This window comes from Telopea speciosissima, chromosome 6, assembly GCF_018873765.1.
Source record: "Telopea speciosissima isolate NSW1024214 ecotype Mountain lineage chromosome 6, Tspe_v1, whole genome shotgun sequence".
NCBI classification, from domain to species: Eukaryota; Viridiplantae; Streptophyta; class Magnoliopsida; order Proteales; family Proteaceae; genus Telopea; species Telopea speciosissima.
Window position 1 is genome coordinate 68,947,036 of NC_057921.1, and position 22,591 is coordinate 68,969,626.

Here is a 22,591-nt window from a genome sequence, read left to right on the forward strand (position 1 = left end):
TATTCCTCCTTCCCCTTTCCCAAATGAGGGATGGGTTTAAAACCGCCTTTCAGGAAGCGAATCTTGGACCCTTGTCTCTCTGTTTTTTTGTTTTTCTTGTGTTTTTTGTTTTCTGTTTTTCTGTTTTTCTGTTAGGTGGTGGTTTGAGAGAGGTTGGGGGGGGGGGGTGCTTTTTGTCCTACTAGGTTGCAGGCTGTGTTTGGTAATCATTTTTGGAATAGATTCTGGTACTAGAAAGCATTCTGAAACCCGTTCTTCTCAATTTTCTCGCTTCAGTATTTTTTCTATACCCAGAATTTATCCCGAGAACCATATCAAATACAACCTAAGTTGAAATCTGCATGAATGGGGTTGGCATTTTTTGGTAACAGAATGGGGTTGGCTCTGACTACATTCTGCATGATGTTTGACCACCCTTTAAACTACGGAAGATGCCTGACCAAAATTTAAAGGCAAAAGATACTTTACCGAACTGCCCAAAACTATGAATTTTTTGACGATGGCCCAAAACTAAGATTGGTGTCACCAAATTGCACAATTGTACAATCTCTAAGGTGGGTGTTGTATAATGTATGGTTTGGTTAGTTTTGGACATCGCTCGATATATTTAGGACTACAAATTCTGAACTTCAGAAATCATTCCTTAAAAACTGGCTGGATCATAAGGTGAGGGAACTCAATGCCTTCTAAATAGACATTCATAACGGTTTAATGACCAGGTAGTCCTTTCTAAGTGGCTTTACTCTATTCCAAGGGTAATGGAATGATCACCAGCTGAAGACCATATCATTGGAATAGGGGTTGGGGCCGTATGATTAGCTGACCTTTCACTTGGAGTTCTTTCTCAGGGTTTATCCCTCACACAGGGCAGGGTGGACCGGCATAGCAAGGGTAAAATCTTCATGGGCTAGGCTTTCTCATTAATTTCTATGGAAATATCTTTATTTTCTCCTTTTCCACTTTGGCATCAGGTCGTATCTTTAGTAAGGATAGGGGGCCAAGGATCAATTACTCTAATATCATTGATGCGAGCCGTAGGAGAACTCATCTCTAAAAGTTGGCTCATAAGGAACTCAATGCTTTGTGAACCCTCACCAATGTGTCTTTTTACGACACCAATGAGGGAACAAGCTTCCATATGATTGATATGGGATTGGAATACGGGCCATTGTAACACGATTTCCCTTGTGGTTGGACCTATCCAGCAGAGTCATCACTGAAATTGGAGATGGGATAGTTTTGAATCGTAGGAATTGGAGTTGCGAAGAAAAGATTTTCTCAAAATCTATATAATTTCTTTTGGGGCGAAAAGTTTTGTTGGTCGATGGTGCAAACAAAGGTTTTCATGAGTGACAACACAATAGACCATATAGTTGGAATCACTATTCCTTAATTGTAAATCAAAAGTATCAAACATGAAAGAAAAATGGGCAATCCGGAAAAGGAGGCCGATTCCGATTATTTTTGGTGAGAACCGGTTCCAATTATTCAAACCGTGGGTTAAAACGTGGGGTGCAGAATGCAAATACACAGCAAAATCAAGGGCCTTTAAATTATTAAAAGGCATTCGCAAAATAAACCCGGTTAATTGGGTAGGGGAAGGAGCGCCCGCCCTACAGTTTAGTGAGGACTGAGGAAGAGAGGAGAAGAGAGCGATATAATTTCTTCGTCCTATTTTATTAATTGCTATTATTTCTGTTTTCTTCAGCAACTCAGATCCGGATAGCGGTTCTGAAGCGCATTGCTCATTGTGTTCAATCAAAAATTTCTTGCGAGGAGTGAAATAAGCTCTTAAGGCTCTAAGCCGGCAGAGACATGAGACGGAAGGAGACGACGTTCTTGCAGGAAATGGTCTTGTACGCAGCGAGCGCTGCTCTGAGCTGCTTGGTTTTATTTGTTGGACTTCGACATCTCGACCCAAATCGCGCCGCCAGCAAAAAGGCTCTTGAACAGAAGAAAGAAATTGCCAAGCGATTAGGTCGCCCTCTTGTTCAGACCAATCCGTACGAGGTATGTATGGTATCTCATGATTTGCCGCTTCAAAATTCGGTAGCAATTACTTCTTAGCTTTAACAAATTTTTACGTCTTTGGTAATAGTTTGTGCTGTCACGTGAAGAACATTAAATTTATGATCGCAACTTCCTGCGTACGCGAACATGCTTTTCTTTTGTGATGCTTCTGCTTGTCTGAAATTTGAACGGCGTTTTGAGGTTTGTGGATCTACAGAGATAGAAACTTGCGTCCCGAAAGCAGTTGATCTTTGTATGAAATTCCTCCTTGGTACTTACTTCCTTGTTTTGTTAAGACTTTGTTGAGACAATTGGAAATAAGTAACTTGTTACTGCTCTCTTTGTTAAATTAAAAATGAAAGAGTAGATGGCACGGGAAGCATAGAAGAGTAGAAGTCTTGTGAGGGAAATGATGACGTAGTCACTGGTTCCATTACCTATTGTGCTTGCAAATTTTTCCATTGCTGACTTGATGGTCCCATGTGAGCCTGTGAACCTCATCAATTGGTAGAGTTTTGTATGAAAGTATGTAACAGTGTGTTTTTGCAAACCTAGTCTATTTGGCCTTGGCTCAGTACCTAGGCGTTTTGGCTTTTCCATGGACTCGCTGAGCCCAAATTTTCTAGCAACCAGCCCTTCAGCCTGTCAGCATTTTGACATGTTTGACTTTGCTTGAGGCTAAAAGTCCAACCTCCAATCTCGAAGCCCTGAATCCCCAATTGATCTTGCCCCAAGAGTTGCTTACTTTGCTTCTGAAATCAGTAACCTGGATGGGGCTTCTGTTTTGAATAATGGTTTATGAATGTGGTGTTGCCCCAGCTGTAAGATCCAATCCGTAGACTTCCCAACTCCCTGATTGATCTTTCCCTAGGAAGTTGTCTACTGCTCTTTTGTTTTACTAATTAAAAGGGTTGTCTATGATGTTATACTCGTGGTTGCAAAACTTGTTTGGATATTTACTTTCATAATCAGCTTCTCATGTTGTAAACAATCCTAAGGTGGTTGCTTGGTAAAAAAAGCTCACACATGGACAACCACCCAAAAATTGAGGCTACTACTATCTAGTATTACAACTTTTGCAGACACAAATGTCAAGGGGCGTATCTTGGGAATGTCTGGTTGATGGAGACCCTATGTTGGGCCAAAGATGATATTCTCAAAAGCTGAACTCAATGGTTCAGCCCATCTCAACCCAAATTATAAAATTTCAATCTATCAGAGAAGAACTTGATGCAAAACAATTTAGTTTCTGTTGCCAAGTTCATAAAAAAGGATGTTTAATGGTTATATCTCATTAGGCCCTAGGTTTATTGATTAAGAATCGGGATTTCCTAATGTTGAGATGGGCGCTTTTGAGGCTTTAGTATCTGTTTTGGTGGAGCGGATTCATGTTGGATCAACCTTGATCCAATTATAAGATATTTTGTTGGAATATGTAATCCAGAATACCGTGGGGGTATTCTGGTTTTTTTTGGGGTAGTTTTATTCTTCTTATGTTATTAAGTGTAAGTGGGCTATGTGGGTTTTAGTCCCACATCGCCTAGTTTAGTCTCTTTGTAATTTCCCCTCTATTATAAATAGAGGGGCTTACCTATCAATGAATACAACACATTATTTTCACTCATTCTCTCTTTCTAACCCACGATTTTGCCAACATGGTATCAGAGCAGGCAGGAGTCACGGTATCGAGTCCGCCTAGGAGCGGGCAGGTGTTAAATTATTTATCCACCCGTGTCCCCCTTTGGATAGTCCGCCGTGTTAGAGTTCCTGTTTGATATACATATTGTTTCTTCCTTTTCCTACAGGGTTGGCCTTTTAGGGGAAGCGGTTCCAACATGGTATCAGAGCTGGTCTGATCTCGGTTAGAAAAAGAGAAAAAACCCTACTCCATCTTTCCAATCGACCTCTCCTTCTTCTCTCTTTCTCTAGTTTTCTTCTTCTTCTCCTTGTAAGGGGGCAGCACTAATGAGGTAAAATCCCTGACCAATGATTTAGTTGCTGCCCTCCTCCATTCTATCTACTTTTTTATAGTAAAATACTGTTGGAATCATCTTTACGATTTGGGGTTTTCCAGAATTTTTTGAAGATCGACTTCCTATTACTATTGAAGGCTGACCATGCACCCTTCTCTAGCCCCTTTCTACCTTATTCCATTATCTTCATTCCCTATTTCCTTTTTCTCCAAGTTTTAATTAATTCCAGCTACCATACCCTAATCGATCTTAACTTGTTAGTGTTTTTCAAAACCCTGACTCCAATCGATTTTGGTGTTTCCTTTTTCAGATGCAACTGATCTTTTGGGGGGTGATTCCCTATTACTACAAACCCTACTCGACCTAAGTTTGGACCCTTTTTTATGGTTGGATTTGTTTCTACAGCAAAAATTCATTAACCTGCTTATTTAGTTACCTGCCAAAAACCCTGACTTTCAGGTTTCAGTTTTTTGCTAATTTTTTGAGGGCTGATTACTCCCACTTCAAAGACCAATCGACCTCAATATTTCACCTATCCAAGTTTTTTTAAGACCCCTACCCCAATCGATCTCTTCTTTTCACGGTTTTCCAAAACCCTAATAAAAATCGATTTGGGCTAGGGATGTTTATTGTTGTTCGAGTGCTTTGGAGGTGGTTCTAACATTAAAAGAGAACTCTCCTTCATCAGTTCAAGGCTTGAAGAAGGTCCTTTATGCTAGTGTAGTGCTGTAATGCTACCCTGCTCTACTTCTGCGATTTTTTGGAGTCTCTCCCCTTTGAAGATCAGGTCTCACTCTTACTGGAGATTGATTGTTCACCTTGGAGGTTCCATTCTAGCAGCCTTGGTCAGCATCTATTACATATCTACATCAGCAATTACAACCCCTTTTCCCTAAATCGATCTCAATTTCAGGGTTTTCTAAAACCCTGACAACAATCGATTTTAGGGTTAGGGTTTTCCTATCAAGCTCATATTTTGAGGAGAGTCTTATACATATCAGAGGAGTATTCAACCCATATTTCAGTTTCATCAATTATTTTTGGAAAAAATTCAGGTTCATTCTTATGGCTCGATTTTTCCAATTATCAACCTATTTTTCTTGTTCTTATGTGGCTGACTGCTAAAACTACCTATTGGATCTACTGAGTGATTATCTTATATTTGCTGGTTCTATTGAGCTTTACTACCTACCTTGCTGGTTCTATTGATTGGCTTCTGTAAGCATGATTGGTTGACATGTTACTGCTATCTTTATGTGGACTACTGCTGCCCTATTATTGAGATTGAGTATCCTACTATTGGAGATCGAATTTCTTTCATTATTGAAGAATCAAATCTACTACCTTGGAGATCAGCTTATTTGGGATTACAATAGTGTGTTCCAAGGTTATTGGTTGCAACTACGAACCTATTCAGTTATGTGAAGCTTTTTTGGTTCATATCCGGCTTACTTTGAGAGCTTGATCCTAGCCTTATTCACTAATTTAGATCTGATCCAAGTTTTTTGTTGAAGCTTCTTACATCCATTGCTATCCAGATATCTTCGTCAATTCTATTTAGCATGTGGGAGTTTATAGTTTGGAATTTTGCACACTGGTTCTTCCTTGTGTGAAGATCGATTAAGTTTTTGAAGAATGGTGCCTTCTCCTTCTAAAAATCAGACCTATTTTTTTATAATTTAGATCTGATCATTGGAGATTGGTGTTTTGGAATTAGTTTGATCGATTGAAAAAGGTTGAAGATCATTGTGTTGCATTGTTTTTGTCCATGGTTCATTATCCCATTGCTCTTTTCACTTCACCACCTCCCAAAACATACCTTTGACATGTACCCATAACCCCTTTGGAAGTTAATGGTATTCTCTAATGTGCCATTTCTTCCTTTTCCATTACCCATAGCACTTCTTGGAAAATTCTGGAATATTATGTTTTTGCCCTATCTCTTACATCATCTCTGTTATGTCCACATGTACTACACGTGAGGGGGGGATTATGTATAGTACACCTGCAAACATTGTAGAAGCAGAACTTGCAGTAACACTTGGTGTAAAACATAGAAGATCAGAGTTTTCACCATTGCCAATGGGTATCTACTTTGTTATTGGGTTGAGTTTGCTGTAAGGGGGAGATTGAAGTATTAAAGTATTGAAGATGTTTGGTTATTGCCTGCCTATATGAGGTTCTACAGTTGGGTTGATTTTTTTCGCTGCTTGATTTTTTTTGCTGCTTGATTCATCTGCTTGCTGCCCTAGTTGCTTATCTTCAAGATTATCAGTCAGAGATTCATCACTGGACAACTGTTAAAGATTGGTGAAAGTTTGCTGCTCAAGTCTGCCCAGGTTTTGAAGATCTGTTTTTTTCAAGTTCTTGAAGGATTATTTGGGAGCTGCATTCATCTGTCAAGCTGGATTCTGCTACAACTTAGTTTTTTCCCTTTTTTTTGTTCAAGTTGGGCATTAGTACCTTGTATACGCCAACTTGAGGGGAAGTGTTAGCATTATTAGGAGTTATTTTTTCTTTAGTTCAAACTAGATCTTCTTTCTTTGCTTATTTGTATAATCCAGCTTGAGGGGGAGTGTTGGAATATGTAATCCAGAATACCGTGGGGGTATTCTGGTTTTTTTTTGGGTAGTTTTATTTTTTTGTTATTAAGTGTAAGTGGGCTATGTGGGTTTTAGTCCCACATCGCCTAGTTTAGTCTCTTTGTAATTTTCCCTCTATTTGGCTTACCTATCAATGAATACAACACATTATTTTCACTCATTCTCTCTTTCTAACCCACGATTCTGCCAACATATTTTATTTCTGTTTATGATATTTTTGTTAGTATACTAAAGTTTTTTTTTTTTTTTTTTTTGCATAAAACGGGGCAAGCAATTAATTTCAATATTGAAATGACTATAGGATATCCAAGCTTTGACTAGAAGAAATCGGAACAAATGCAAAAGATATCTCCAGCTCCGTAATCAAGAAACGTAGGTTTTGAAATGTTCTAACCTAATAAAGAAGTAAAAAAGAAATCTGGGTTTACCAATCGATCCAGTGTTGGTATGTGGCGATGCATATGGCTAATAACTTATTGGGAGAGGCTTCTCTGAGCAAGCAGGGTACTCTACACTCTCTCATATTAATTTTTTAATCATTATTTCTCTCTTTAAAAATATAAATAAAATAATCTCATGTGAGGAGGCGTAGTGTACGCCTTAGGCTCAGAGAGCCTTTTCCCTAACTTATTAAATGCAGAAACCTTTTTCGTTTGTGCAGACTATTTCACCATGATGCTCAATATAGAAATTTTGATTGGCCAATCCATCCAATCTTGGTATTTGGTGATGCATATGGCTATAGCAGAAGTGATGTGAAATCAGTAATCAAAATATCCCATACATTTCTTTGTATATCCTTTCCAATCAGAAGACTGATACGGAACATTTCTGGTTTATTTTAACTGCATCTTTCCCCCCTCCAAAGTTCTGTACATGTGTAACCAATACAAAACCTAATATTCGTCTTAAATGAGCTTGACTGTGTGATCTAACAATTTGGGAATTGACTGGGAGAAAAAGAATAAACCTTCTTTATTGAAAGGTAGCCCTGAAAAAGCCGATTGGAAGCAGAAAAAAACAAACAGAAAAGATTGCAGGGTGAGAGTCGACATAACCTTTTGCTTTGTGATTCTTTCATTCTCCTCTTCCACATTTGGAACTTCTTGCTCACTCCATGTACCTCATCCAAACATTGCTATTGGATATTTGGATTTCGTGGATTTCCTCTCTAATGCAGGACTGGTCCAAAAACTGGTCCTATTTTATTATCTACATTGTGTAAAAAGCCCAAAAGTGAGGGACTAATGGGGTGCATAAGTATTTTAATTAATGGTGGGCCAGTGGAGCCGGTTAGAGGTTAGTTTAGTATTTATGTAATATTAGCTGTTATAGAGATCTTGTGGGGGCCTATCCTTAGCTCTCATTAATAAATCTAGAAGGGTTCTATTAGATTTAGTTTTTGTTTGAGATTTTCAGTAGTTTAGCAAGTTAAGAGTCCTAATAGTATTTTCTAAGTAAGTTTACTTATTTTAGGAAACTAGATATTAGGAGGTTTTTTTTTTTTGGGGGGGTTCTTTAAATATTATAACACCCCCTAATTGATAGTTAATGAAGAAATATTTTAGTAAAAACTGAGAGTTATGACTCTTCTCCTCTCCTATTTTCTTCTCTTCCGAGAGCCCCAACACAGAGCATCACCTCTCCCTTTTCACGCTTTGAGGTAGGGTCCCATTGAGTTCTTACTCTTCCAGTGAGATTTTGATCCATTCCACAAGATAAAAAAGATAAAAGTTGGAAATTTATCCAGTTAACATAATTAGAATATTCTATTCCTATAAATACGGACTCTTGCTCCAATGTTTCAAACTACTCCATTCCTTCTACATTACTGTTCACGAGTACTGTTCCCAGTCCCAAAACAGCCCCCTATCGGTTCTCTTTCTTCCCCCCATCTCAGGCTACTGAAATCAACAAATTAGCAAGCCTTTTCAACCCTGTTTTATTAGGAAAATAGTTCAGATGGGGGATTGTGGAGCAACCGATCCGATCTTTGATTCCTAATCTGGAATCTTGGTTGGTTGGCTGAATCACTCTCCTCTCCTTTTCAAATCAAAATTGAAGGAATAAGTAGAAGAATGAAATTATCTGAAGATGGGGGAGCTTTCTTGCAGGTTGCAGACTTGGGTGCTGAGTGAGTAGATTTTGGGTTGGGACTGTAGGAGACTTGACTAGTTAGGGTATTCACAAGATAAGTTTTTCTGGGATATTTATGTTTTTTGAAAGAATTAACCTTACCGGCATCTTTTAGGTCGTGGACCATTTGATGACCGTGAGGCAGTATGTATGGGTTCAAACTAGAATTGAACGTGTAATTATGATTATCAGCACTCATTACCCAAAATGAAAACTTATTGTGCTTCGAGATGGTTTATGAATATTGTATATGATCTTGACCATGTGATAAATGTGGGTCAAAGTTTACGTGGATAGTTTAGAGTACCATTCTTTTTGGAAATGCTAATGAATGTCATTGCTTGGCCAATAACAATGTCAAATAGAACTATAAAAATATGATGTAAAATAGGCAACTATTTAAGCATTGGGTGCTAATGTTCACTGAAATAGGGGCGGGGAGCTTTGAGACTTTAAATCTTTATTGAGGCTTCTCAATTTGATTTGTGTAATATGAGGTTTACTGTGTTACAATGTTAGTTTTTTTTTTTTGTTTTTAAAACCCGAATATTACCTGGGACCCGGCCAGCCCCTAAAGTTTTATTAAAATCAATCAATAAATCAAAGAATACAAGGGGGGGACATACCACCTTACCCCAAGCCCAGGAGTACATCCACTCTCTCCATACTCAAAACTGCCACTTCCAATCCCACAGAAATATAAAAAACACAGAAAAACTACTTCCTAAGAACAGGCAGGCCAGCCTTGTCCTCTCGAAGAATACCAAGGAAGTTACCCTTAGGCAGCCCGCCCTGGTGGAGCGTAATCGAAGACCCAGAATCACAAGCAAGGTTAGCCAACCAATCTGCCGCTTTGTTGCTTTCACGATAAGCAAAGGACACCGAAGCCCTAGTAGAAGAGACTAAGGTCAAAACCTCCCGGAACCAGTACCAACCCTTCCAAAGATTGCACCTCTGATGGTTAACCATTCGAACGGTGGCAGCAGAGTCCGAGTTAACCACCACATCAAGGCAACCTAGAACTTGGCACAGCTGCAAACCGTCCCTCAAGGCTCTGTGTAATATGTTACAGTGTTAGTGGATCAAGTAATTGATTTGATTTGCGAATACAGCGAATATATCACATTCTATATTATCCATAAAAAAAAATATTACATTCCACATAAAGGCCATGTTGAACTTAGCCTAATTTTCTGTTATATTTTCTAGTTGAAATATTTCAAGAATGTTCGTTTTGATGGTTAATAGTGGAGAAAGTATTGTCTAGTTGAAATGAGTAAAGGGTACCTAGATTTTGAAAAAGAGAAAATATTATTGCTTATCAAAAGATGAAAATATTATGCTTCTCTCTGTCTGTTTTGTTTGATCCTGTCTTCATTATATTTTTGATGATCTCACAGGATGTAATAGCTTGTGATGTTATAAACCCTGACCATATTGATGTGGAGTTTGACTCTATTGGAGGCTTGGAAAATGTCAAGCAAGCATTATTTGAATTGGTTATTCTTCCATTATGGAGACCTGAGTTGTTTGCACATGGGAAGCTTCTCAGTCCACAGAAAGGGGTATTGTTATATGGACCTCCTGGAACTGGAAAGACAATGCTAGCCAAGGCCATTGCAAAGGAGTCTGGAGCTGTCTTTATTAATGTTAAGATAGCTAATTTAATGAGCAAATGGTTTGGCGATGCACAAAAACTTGGTAAGTTTGTGCTGTTTTCACATGGTTTTGACTGGCATATAAAAATTATTTCCATTTTTTTAATTATGTGTGTAACTGGACGACATAGTAGGGGATGCAATATATGTAAGCTGATAGTTTAGGGAAGGAGGGGGTTAAAAACTGTTATGTTACCACACATTGTTAAATGGAGTTAGATGCTAGATTATCTTTAACTTAGATTTGTGTGTCAGATTCATATTACATGGTAATGCCTTAACTATTTGATCCTTCAAGCTCAGACAAGCAATAACATGATATATATTGAGTTTAAGAAAATCTGGGTGATTTAATATGCTAATTCCATAGCTGATAAAATCAACAATGGCTGGGTGAACAGGGGTGTTTTGTTTGTGGATCCGTACCCTTTTAACTAGTACCCTTGAGGGTTTGTTTGGGTTTCACCCTCCTCATTGTTGTACAAACAACAATATTCTGTTTCTCTGTTTCTTTCATTGCAACAAATTCTGCTGTCATTTATTCAAAAAAAAAAAAAAAGATTTATTACTTTAGACTCTAGAATGGTACATCAAAGTTATGTTACAAATATTATGATATTAGGAAGTGAAACTGAACTGTCTAGGCCTTATCCCAGCTGCTTGTCAATCACATGAATCGTGTTTCGCTTTTTTACTCTAGTAATGCCATCTCTAGGGTTTGTTCCAAAGCCCCATGTCTCTTCTAACTACTTTAAGCCAAGGTATCCTTTGGATCATCTGTCCTTTTAGCATCTGCAATTTGCTTGATATCACTTCTTGTCACTGGTACATCCATTGGTCTTCATTTACATGGCTGAACCATCTCAATTGACTCTCCTGCGTCTTGTTACCTATTCTAGCCACTTTTAATTGACCCTTAATTCCATTTTATTTTTTATCTATTTTTCTATCTTCCTAGTCTTGACATATTAAAGTCAGCCGCACTCACTTTATGTGTAATTTTTTTACTGGCACATGAGTATCATTGGAGTAGATACATATATTACTGAAAATAGGAGAAGCCAAGTTAACAGACTGATCAAAGTTCAGAGGAAGAAAGATTGGACCAAACATATACTCCAGCTATATCATCTTTTTAAAGGAACCTAACTATGCCCTGGCACAATGGCATTTGTATATGTATAGTAATTTCATTTCAATTTACAGCAATGTGTAAATGAACACATTAATACATAAACAGCATTTAGGTTCAGTTTGATTTTCTCCCAACATTAATGTTACTAAAATCTTGCAGTGGCGGCTGTGTTTAGCTTGGCACATAAGCTCCAGCCTGCTATCATATTCATTGATGAGGTTGACAGTTTTTTGGGGCAGCGGCGTAATACAGATCATGAAGCATTGACAAACATGAAAACCGAGTTCATGGCATTGTGGGATGGTTTTACCACAGACCGTGAGTAGGCTTGCTCTGAACTCAACAGTTATTTATTCTTTCTTTTCTTTGAGTTCTACTTCATTGATTGCTGCTGAAAATTGAGCTGTCTCTTTTCTTCAATATTATATTGTCGTACCTCTGAGATGGTACTGTTGGGAATCTGGAATACCACAACGTCCAAACTTATCGTTGAATTTGGATATAACTTGATTCTATCTGATTAGCTAGATCATTATTATCAGTGTAAACAAATTTTTTTTTTCTCAGTTTTGGGTCAATCTCAAATTAATACAAAATAAACAAATAAACAAGTCATTTTCGTGTTGAACTGGCTAAAGCCGAAACTAACCTGCCTAACTTGTATTTTACATTTTATTAGTATGGTTCTTTTACCCTGTTTATCATTTTTGTGTCTTGTCTTCTTATCAGACCTGAACATAGCCCATTAGAAAAAAAGGTTCATTGTACTAGTTATGCCAGGTTGATGTTGGGGATTTCTTTAAAGCATTAGCTTCAGGTTGAGACATCTTCTGTCATACTTGTGTATGATCAAAGCATGACATCTTACCACCAAGGGTGTGTATGATATGTCTTCGAAATTTAATCACCTGCTAATCTGTCATGTGGCAGAAAATCGGGGCACCTAGTGTCAATCACAAGATGAAGGGTTAAGGAAATTGAGATTGGGTTGCAGAGAAACCAACCTTGTTCGACAGAACATATTTAGCATCTTGTTGAAGGATTTATAAACACCCCTCCTAGCCTCTCATTTGTTGGAAGTGGTTCATGTTTAGACATAGGGCAGTTTAAGTTTTTAAAAGCAATATTAACAGTTTTTGGTTTCCTTTGCCTATGGGGAAACTGAACTCTGAAGGGCCTGGAGTTGTGCTTACAATGACATGTGCTTCTTGTGTAATTGCTCTATTTCTGCTGGAGCCGTTTTTTCTGCAGTTTTTATCATTCTCTCAAAAACATTATTTTTTAGTATTTTGACCAAGTTGGATAAAGTTATAGAGTTGACCACAATGAACTCTAAATCTCCAGCTTCACTTAAAATTATTTATCTATTCATTTTCTGGTTGAAATAATTGATTTGAGAACTTGGGTGGTGGTATTCTGTTGTTGTAACAGAGAATGCTCAGGTGATGGTCCTGGCTGCAACCAACCGCCCATCGGAACTTGATGAAGCAATACTTCGTCGTCTTCCTCAAGCCTTTGAGATAGGAATACCTGATTGCAGTGAGAGAGCAAAGATAATGAAGGTGATTTTGAAGGGGGAAAATGTAGAAGATGGCATTGATTTTGACCACATCGCCAGCTTGTGTGAGGGATACACTGGCTCTGATCTTCTTGAACTTTGCAAGCAAGCAGCTTACTTCCCTGTTAGGGATCTACTACGTGATGAGAAGGAAGGCAAGCCCTCTCATGTAAGTAACTATCTCATGGTTATTGCTCTTTATTTTCGGGTATGGGTATTTTTCTGTGTACCTGGATTACACTGATGGTTAAACAAAATGGGAAAGGATGTCCATTGTCTGAGTTGTTTTCTTTAATGGGTAAAAAGTGTTGGCATGAAGTCTCAGAGACCCCATGGTTGTTTGTAGCTTGAGGTAATAAGACTTTCAATTTTTTATTTTTATTTTCTTAATTTGTGTTTACCATGCTCTTCTTGAATGAGGCACATGCTTTCAAGTGTACCTGGATTACTTATTTTTATTTTTGCAAGCTGAGATGCTGTAAAAAACAAAAGTATCTAGAGCCAGAAAAGATAGAACTTTCTATAGGGCTGTCTAAAGGGTGAGGGAGTTAGTGTAGCCTTTATTGCAACAATCCATTTTGACTAACAAGTCTGCTTTTGTTGCTTGCCCTAGACTCCAAGGCCATTGTTGCAATCAGATCTGTTGCAAGTTCTTGCTACGACAAGAAAGGCAGGGGTTGCTGCAAGCGAATACAGTGGTTTAAGTTCACAGTCATCGTCATGGTCAAGGCACAGGGAGCAAGATGATTACCAGGCCCAGATTGCAATCAGCGAGCTTTCCAAGCTTGTGATGTCGCAAATTTCCAATTTTCAGTCAGATGCAAGAGATTCTTAATATAAAATTTTTCATCTGCAATCTGAAGTTAGTGTAATGTGACGGCCAAAGATTTTTCAAGATCTTGACATGCTGATATTTTACTCTCAGGAATTGTAATCTACCTTTTGAGGTAGACTGCTTGCACCATCAACCCTTGCAGGCACTCAACATCCTTGTTTAATGTCAAGAAATATCTGTTGGTAAGGCTGTGCTGGTTTTGGACCATTACCTGTTCTTTCGATTTGGTGTTGTAAAAAATTCATTTTTTGTTGGACATTGTCTGAGCTCCAAGAAAATCAATCAATGTTGCTTTCTAATCTTTGCTTTTCTGTATCATATTGCTCTGAGAACGTTCAGCAATGAGTTATGTCATGCTTGCTTCTTATTCCCTTTCCATCATGCTCACGATTATCACAAGCATGGCAATTCAGATTAGTTCCAAATCTAGTAAATATGTAGTCATTATATAGTCATGGTCAAACTCTCAAATAAATCTTAAACGTTGTGTGTCATTATCAAGGTCTAAAATATTTTTGAAAAATGTATAGAAAATAAAATATAAATTTAATAGGAATCATTGAAAAACCAAAGGAATAGTTCATACATGATGGCTTATATGATTGAGATAAGCCTTTATGAAAGAATTCTAAAGTCTTGGACAAAATAATAATAATAATAATGATGAGTTATTCAGAACTGATCTTAGAAGCTAATTTCATTTAAAAAGAAAATCGTAGAAGCTAATTCACCTTTAACAGAGTCTTGTAGAGGAATGAAGGGGAAAGTTTTCCCTTATTCTTTCGCCACCGGTGAATTTACTATGTGATTGGATTATTAGATCATTATAACACTCTCACCCCTAATGATGATGTTGAAACCATCCCTCCCTTGAGTAATCCCCGGGTACCGATAGCCATGGCGAAGGAGGTGAAGGAAATCTCGGTCATGAATGAAGTTGAGGAATTAAAATTTGTCAAAAACAAAATGATGGTATACTGTTCCGGGGGCACCTGATTGGCAAATACAAATAAGAAGGTTTTGGAGTTTGGACGCATGGAGAAGGGATCCAGCTCCTCTCCAGATAGCCCAGCGCGCAGAGAATATCTAGGAGGTATCCATCGGCTGGGCTGTATCGCACATATTCCGATGGTTGATTGGGCACAGCCCAACCGTTGGGCGCTGGGTTTCCTGGAGAGGAGCTCGATGCATGGAAAAGAGTGAAAAATTGGCCGGTGAAAGGGGGCCCCACCATGCTTTGATTTACTTCTAATCCAACCAGAACTCCAGTTGTGGGGATTTTTAAAATCCCAGCTGTGTTCACTTCAGATGTTATAACCTTTTTGATTGATTAAAGCTAAAGGACATCATTATTAGTATTAATGAAGAATTAATTAAGGTCAATTATTATGTTCCTTACCGACCCTACCCCCATCACCATCCATTCGTTGGCAAGAGCAGCAGACCCACTACATCCCCCATTCATTCCCATTTGATTTTAGAAGAAACTCGGTGTTTTCACTAATCATTATACTTTTTAGGGAAAATGATTTTTTTCTGGGAGCACAGCGTATGCAAGCTCCTTCTTGAGTCTATCTCTATTCTGTCTTCTCTCTGTTCCCTTTGAAATGACAAATATACCCTTTTATTGTAGGAGGAGAGAGATAGGCTCAGGAACACTTGCATATGCTACACTCTCGGACAGAGGACTTGATCTAAAACTTTTATTACAAGTAGATTACTATTTAAGATTTATTTTCTCTTAAACTTTCACTACAATTTATCTTTCTTAATTCTATATTTGCGTTTAGGCTCCAGGTTCTGTTTTTTTTTTTTTTTTTTTGATAGAAACAAAATCTATTAAAGGGAACGGATTACACTCCTGGTCTTTGAAATATAATCAATAGAGACCCAGGGATCGAAGTTGGGCCAAACTATCCTATCCGTTAGCGATAGAACCCTCCTAGCAAGGGAATCTGCAACGGTAATCAAAGGAAAGACAAGGGAACAAAACTTTGAAATTGGTACCTCACAAATTCCAAATTATTCATTATTTGATTATTTAATTTCACTTTACTTTGCATCCAAATCCCTTTAGTTTTGAAAGTAAAATTAAATATCACATATGAAAACTATCATAATTAAATATAATAAAAAATTTAAGTATTTTATACAATCGTGTTATATAATGATTACAAAAATTCTTTTTTTTGGTTTGAAAATTTTAGTTCTCTTCCCTATACTTCCCTTGCAACCAAATGGAGCCTTAGGATTTCAAGAATCAAAATCAAATTGGTCAAAGCAAATGGAGCCTTAGGATTTCAAGAATCAAAATCAAATTGGTCAAAGCAGTTGATTTGGATTCCTACTTCTGTTATTTGCAACTCACCCCTCCCTTCCTTCCTTGCATTTCATATATATAATACACAATGCATATTTTGCCTTTGGAGGACAATGATCCCCACATCAACTATGCGGGAATCACTTTCACGCACACTTTCTCTTCTCTTTGACATGTGGATCTCTTGTATATGAATCATGTGATCTCCTTCCGTGTGGGCCCACATTGACTGGGCATCTAGATATCATCTCACACCACCAATTTGTCAATCCCCCTACCTTCTACCTTTTATTAAATCTGTTATTTTTAATGGAGGTTAAGCGATTCTCTCGTTGTCTTTAAATTTTTATTTTTTTTCATTTTTGTAAGAAATGAATCACCTACTTGAAGATAAAAAAAAAAGACTCGAAATAATTATCATTACTCAAAAGATTACATGTTCTAAATACACTATAGATGTATCATTCAGATAATTTATATAATTGCTTTGAGTGTATACCCGTGCCTACCATGTGATATAATGGGGTTAGCAGGGAAAGTAATCAATTACTGCCCCTGTGAAAAAAAATCCACTCTATCACCAGATACAAATACAAATACAAATACAGCTAGGGTTATCAGGTAGACAACTTCGTATACTTTACTTGTTCCAAAGAGATCAAGTAACTATCCATCTCCACCAATATCGTAGAATTAGCTTTTTCATTTATTAGATAGATACATACCCTTGTGGCTTTGACCTTTTCATTTAAGTAGGTCACCATGCCCAAACCAAGCAGTGATGAGTGGACAGGGAAGAAGGAGAATAGGAGAGAAGGCAGTTATAGGGCTGCCCCATCCCATACTCCCATTGTCCAACTTTCAGTTTCTCTACTCATTTATTGTCCTATGGCTTTGGCCAGGTCATATATTAGCTTTTTCATTTATTAAAGCTAATGGACATCATTATTAGTATTAATGAAGAGTTAATTAAGGTCAATTATTATGTTCCTTACAGGACCTACCCAGTACCCCAATCACCATCCATTCTCTTGCAAGAGCAGCAGACCCCACTACATCCCCATTCATTCCCATTTGATTTTAAAAAATTATTAAACATTTATTACTAGTAGATTACTACTTAAGATTTCTTATCTCTTAAACTTTCACTACAATTTTTCTTTTCTACTTCTACATTTGCAACTCACCCCCTCCCTTGCATGTCCTATAGATAATACAAACTGTATATTTTACCTTTGGGAACCTATAGACGGTGTGAGAATCTCTTTCACATATTCTCACTCTTCCTGCACATTCTCCCTTTTCCTTGACATGTGAGTCTCTTGAATACGAATCTTGGGGGTATAGGAATTGCCCAGCCCATGCAAGCAGTGATGAGTGGACAACGAAGGAGACTAGGAACGGGGGATCATATATCAGTTATAAAGCCAAATGTTCTTTGTGCTGGGGGAAGGGGGAACAAGCTGCGCCCAGACATATGGGGTGGATGAAATGACCACCTTGCCCCCCTGAATGATGGGCCCATGTGGCACAGAGAACATCAGCCCTAGTAATTATTATAATTCTCTTACAGTGCAATATTGAAGGGAGTATGGCTGGCCATCCCAGAGTCTCACCGTCCCGCTTTCAATTTCTCTACGCATTGTTGCGAAACAAAGGAAAGGAAAGGAAAGAAAAGGAAAGCGTATGAGCAATATTGGTCCCAAGACTACTCCAATGCCACATCAAACTCAACTTTGAAAGTCTGAAAATGGTGAACCAACGGTCCAATGCACATGAATGATAATAATTGAGTTCATCACTTTTCCTGTAGATTGTCTCCCAAAGCTTTATTAAGAAAGAGAGAAAGAAAGAAAGCTGCTATAGTGCTGTGCCCTGCTGTGGGCATTATTGCTTCTTGCATATTTGATTCAAAGCATGGGCAATGCAGTTGTCTCCTTCTGCTGCTGGCCAAGGCATGCAGGACTTGGTCCAAGTCCAACCCTATAATGTCTATAGTAGGAATTTAAAACACCAATCCGGATCAGTGTAGGCTGATTTTGATCTAGATTTGGAATCAAAATATTCTTGGTATCTAGGGTTTTTTCGTATGAGAATCAGATGAGCCAGATCGCTCGGAATCGAGATTGATCAGCCTACACCGCCCATCAAATCCTGATTCTATGTGAAAAGCACCACCATGAAATCATGAATCATAACATTAATTTGATGCATTGTGAGGATCAGCCAATTTGGTTGATTTTTCTCTCTTGACTTAAATGAGGCCTTTGAAGTGTTCTGCATCTGTTTTTCAATTCGCCCATATGATGATATGATATTATCTTAGTCACTTTTGTGTGATGATCCATGGTGGTACTTTTCATCTTTTGATTTTTGAGTTCTTAACTTGGAAGGATATTCTTCAATATTTCTGACCGGGCAGGAACTTGAGAGGAGAAAAATTCGTGGAAGTAGGCACTTCAGATATTAAGAAACAGTTTACCAATTGCTCTCTTATTTTCAGAAACCTTTACATTAATGTCTGTAATCTCTCTCTCTCTCTCTTAATTCTATGGAAAAAATGATTTGAAATGGGCATTATGGTAACGTCATCCAATAAAATGGTTATTTAATATTCTTTCCATGGTGGATCTCTAGACCACCAATCCAATCTTTGACCAGCAAACCAGATAAGCTTTTGCCTTTTTTTTTTTGTTTTAACATGTTGGAACATTTTGTGTTAGCATTATAGATTTAGTGGCTTTTTGGCGACAAATCTCCTGTCATGGTCCTCTTTAGTCTATTTTTAGCTTTTCATTGAGACACATAAGTATCAGCCAAAACTTGGATTGCTTTCACAAGCCCCAACACACACACACACCCACACCCGCACAAAGAAAGAAAGAGAAAACTTATTTCATATATATGTTATGGGTTTATCTGGGAGTGTGGCCTCCTCAAAACGAGGGGGCAGAGGTGTCGTTTCATATGGAGAGGAGAGAGAGATAGACTCATGGAATACTGGCGTAGACCACACTTCCAGACACAAAACTTTCTCTCATTCCTTATATATTGATATGATAAAAATCTCATCCTACATGGATTTTTTTGTGGACGTACAACAAATGTATTATTCACAAGTGTCATGAATCAGACTAAACTTAGACCATGAATATTTATTTTTTTGAGGTGGAGTGGACTCACTAGGATTTTCGAAAGGGAAACCTTGAGTTGAGTTGAGCCAATGAATTTTTTAAATTAAGATTTTTATTTTTTCTTCAAAATTTAGAGTAAATTTGAACCAGAAGAAGAGCAGCATGATGCAACACCACCTTTATTATTATTGTCTTGTTTCATCGATCCGTGGATGCCAAACTGCCAATTTATGATCAAGATCATCTTCATGAATTAGTTGAATTGTATCGGTTGAGATGATTTGAGCTTGAAATTTCATGATCGATGATGATAATATATATATATTTTGTGTCTCTCAGTTTTAAGGTAAGTGTCCGCATTCTATTGGTCAATACATATCTGTGTCATGCACCAAAGCTTGATATTTATATATATGGCATTGATTTGGTCAAAAAAAATAAATTTTTTTATATTAAGAAGTGAGCTATTGATCCGGTATACTGACTAATTCAAAATATCGAGACTGACAAGTGGCATGGTCATATGAGAACTACGAGAGAGTCGTTTAAGGTGATATGGTCAATCCCAATAGAGGCCTTGGGATATTCTGGTTTGAATGAAAGATTTGATCTAGATTAAAGAAGTTAAAGGAACCAGGGACAGACTTAAATTAATCATATAAGTGAAGTAGTAAGTAAAGACATGCATAAGTTAGGTCTCGTTTCTTATATGATATCAAACATAATTGATTGGAGAGCAAGGATCCTTGTAGCAGATTGACCCCATCTAGTTAGCAGTATACCCAATATCGTGTTTTATAACATTGGTCAGTCTCTCGTAGATCAGAATCAGCCATAACCCATCTGAACCTTAGAAACCATGTATGGATCGCTCGGTCCGAAATGGTAGGAATCGGGATTAAACTGAGACCGCTTTTGATTCGAATTGGTCTATTCACCGGATCTGATTTCGTTGCATGTGTGGGAGGCTTAATACGTTTGAGGTGAGCATATTCAAAATGGTAAAATGGTAAGCGATTGAGCGTTGATTTGACACCAAATTAAAGTAATTATTTTTTGATAAGACAAATTAAAGTATTTATTAGTAGAGCCGTAGTACTTTGACTTAGTACTTCTAGTACTATTAATGTTGCTGTGATGGGAAAAGAATATGTTTTAAAGATAGGAGGAAGGCATGCATGCATGCATGGCCCAGGCTTGCTTTGCTTATATATATGGTTCTATCATCATTCATCATTCATCCATTCATGTATGTATGCATGCATGCATGCATGGATCTTATGGATCTTGTAAAGGGTTAAATTTAGCCTTAGTTTACTACAAAGATGCAATCGCAGTTTATCAAGAACTCATGGATCACAATCTTCTCCAAATTAGAGTCATAGTCAGCAAACATATATAGACTATTTAATTAATTAAAATTAATAGAGAATAAATTAAAAACCATTTAACCATTTGGATGGATGAAACGATGCAAAAGCATTAATCAGCAGATTTTCAAGAGGCTAATTTGGAATTGAAGAAGTCCTTGGAAAACAAATGCTAACCTCACCTATTGCACCTATTTCTCCTCATGAATTTGTCAAAATGACCATTCATTGGCATGGAAAATATATTTTGTTTTTGAGAAAAATAAATAAAAAAACACATGTTTTTTATTTATTTATTATTTTCTCTTTTATTTTTAACCATGTGGGCTCAGGTAAATGATATTTAATTAGTGGGAGAGAATCCCCAACAGTAACACCATCAGCTTGTGGAATCCTTAAAAAAATTATTAGAATATTCAAAAATGAAAATTTCAAATTATTAAATTATTTATATTTTGTTTAATTTTAATCAAATTACCCAAAATAAAGATAGATATTAATAAAATTACCCGAAACAATATCGGGTTTTATTCCCAACTCCCTCTACCTCCACTTCTCTGATCACCACCATTTCCAACCTCACTCATTTGAGAAAACCAAGGAGAGAGATGGGGCTGAGGGAGAAAATGAGAAAGAGGAGAGACTAATGCAAAGAGAAAAGAAGGGTGGAGCAAAGGCCAAAAATGTCAAAAAACGTGGATCAATGTGAAAGCAGCTGGCACATCTTTATTTTGAGTAATTTCTATCCTAAATTAGAATTTATTTAGAAGTAATTCTAATAAATGATAAGTTGTAAGAAAATTGATTGTCTAGACACATGAATTGGGTATTTAAGGGGATAGAGTGGTCATTTCGTCAACCCCATGTGTCTGGGCGTAATAAACTAAGATATAATTAAATGTAATTTCTCTTGATTGATTGTATTGAAGATTACAAGTATGTATATGTATAGATATAAAATGTACATAGATAGATTGATCTATGTTTGGTATGTACAATAGATACAATGGATATGATGGATTGTAAATGATTCTTGGCAATTAACTGAGGTGGAAGATCAGATCAAATATTGGGTTTTCAAGTTTAAAAAAAAATCCAATATTTGATCAATAAAACGCAGCATGCACCTTTGGTACAGTTCAAAAAAAACTAATTAATAAAATTAAAAATAGATTTAAAATACCTTAGAACTAGTAATAAATATGACTTTAGATAGAATTGATGCAAAAAAAAAAAAAAAAAAAAAATCTATATAACCTGTGTGTTTTTGATAACTCTATATAACCGACTATATTATAAAGTTGAATAGAATTGATGCAAGAAAAACGAAAAAGAATCTATCAAACCGACTATTATAAAGTTAGAGTTGAATTGATACGATATGACAGTGTTTCATTAGGAATCGTGAGTGTCATACATCACTTCTTTTGTGAAATTGTCAAAAACCCCTCAATATCTATTTGACAATTTGTAGTGGTGGTGGGGCCGGCGGCAGCGGCAACGGCAACGGTGGTACTAAAAAATTGTTAGAACAGAAAAGAAGAGAAGAAAAGAGACTAGAGAAACAGAATATATATTATAGCATCCCCTTTAATGCAGACCAAAACAAAAAGCATATGAGAGAGTAAGGTCAAGAGAGAGAGAAAGAGAGAGAGAATCAAAACTGTCAAATATGGATTAGGGATTGGACGGCTTCACATCAGTCTCCCTCTTCTCTTACCTCCTCTCACAAAGTCACAAGTCATTCTCTGCATGGCTTTTGTCAGTTTCGCCCATTCTTTGTATAAAGTTAGGGGTATAAATGAATAGTCAAAATTCGTTTCTGAATTTGTTCGATAGCTAATCGAATGTGGATGCAG

At 37.2% G+C, this 22,591-nt stretch overlaps 1 protein-coding gene across 2 annotated transcripts; it reads left to right on the forward strand.

The window, feature by feature from the left end:
* The first annotated feature begins 1,720 nt into the window (after positions 1–1,720).
* On the forward strand, positions 1,721–14,053 carry LOC122665354 (outer mitochondrial transmembrane helix translocase-like). 2 transcript variants are annotated; one of them, XM_043861483.1, is made up of 6 exons: positions 1,722–2,010; positions 10,123–10,423; positions 11,675–11,833; positions 12,947–13,242; positions 13,687–13,827; positions 13,999–14,053. In XM_043861483.1, exons 1-6 carry the CDS (start codon positions 1,816–1,818, stop codon positions 14,005–14,007), a joined length of 1,101 nt encoding a protein of 366 aa, XP_043717418.1. In that variant the 5' UTR covers positions 1,722–1,815; the 3' UTR covers positions 14,008–14,053. The 2 variants fall into 2 exon arrangements, with proteins under 2 accessions (XP_043717417.1, XP_043717418.1); XM_043861482.1 differs by having other exon boundaries at positions 1,721–2,010; positions 13,687–14,053.
* Positions 14,054–22,591: the final 8,538 nt, after the last annotated feature.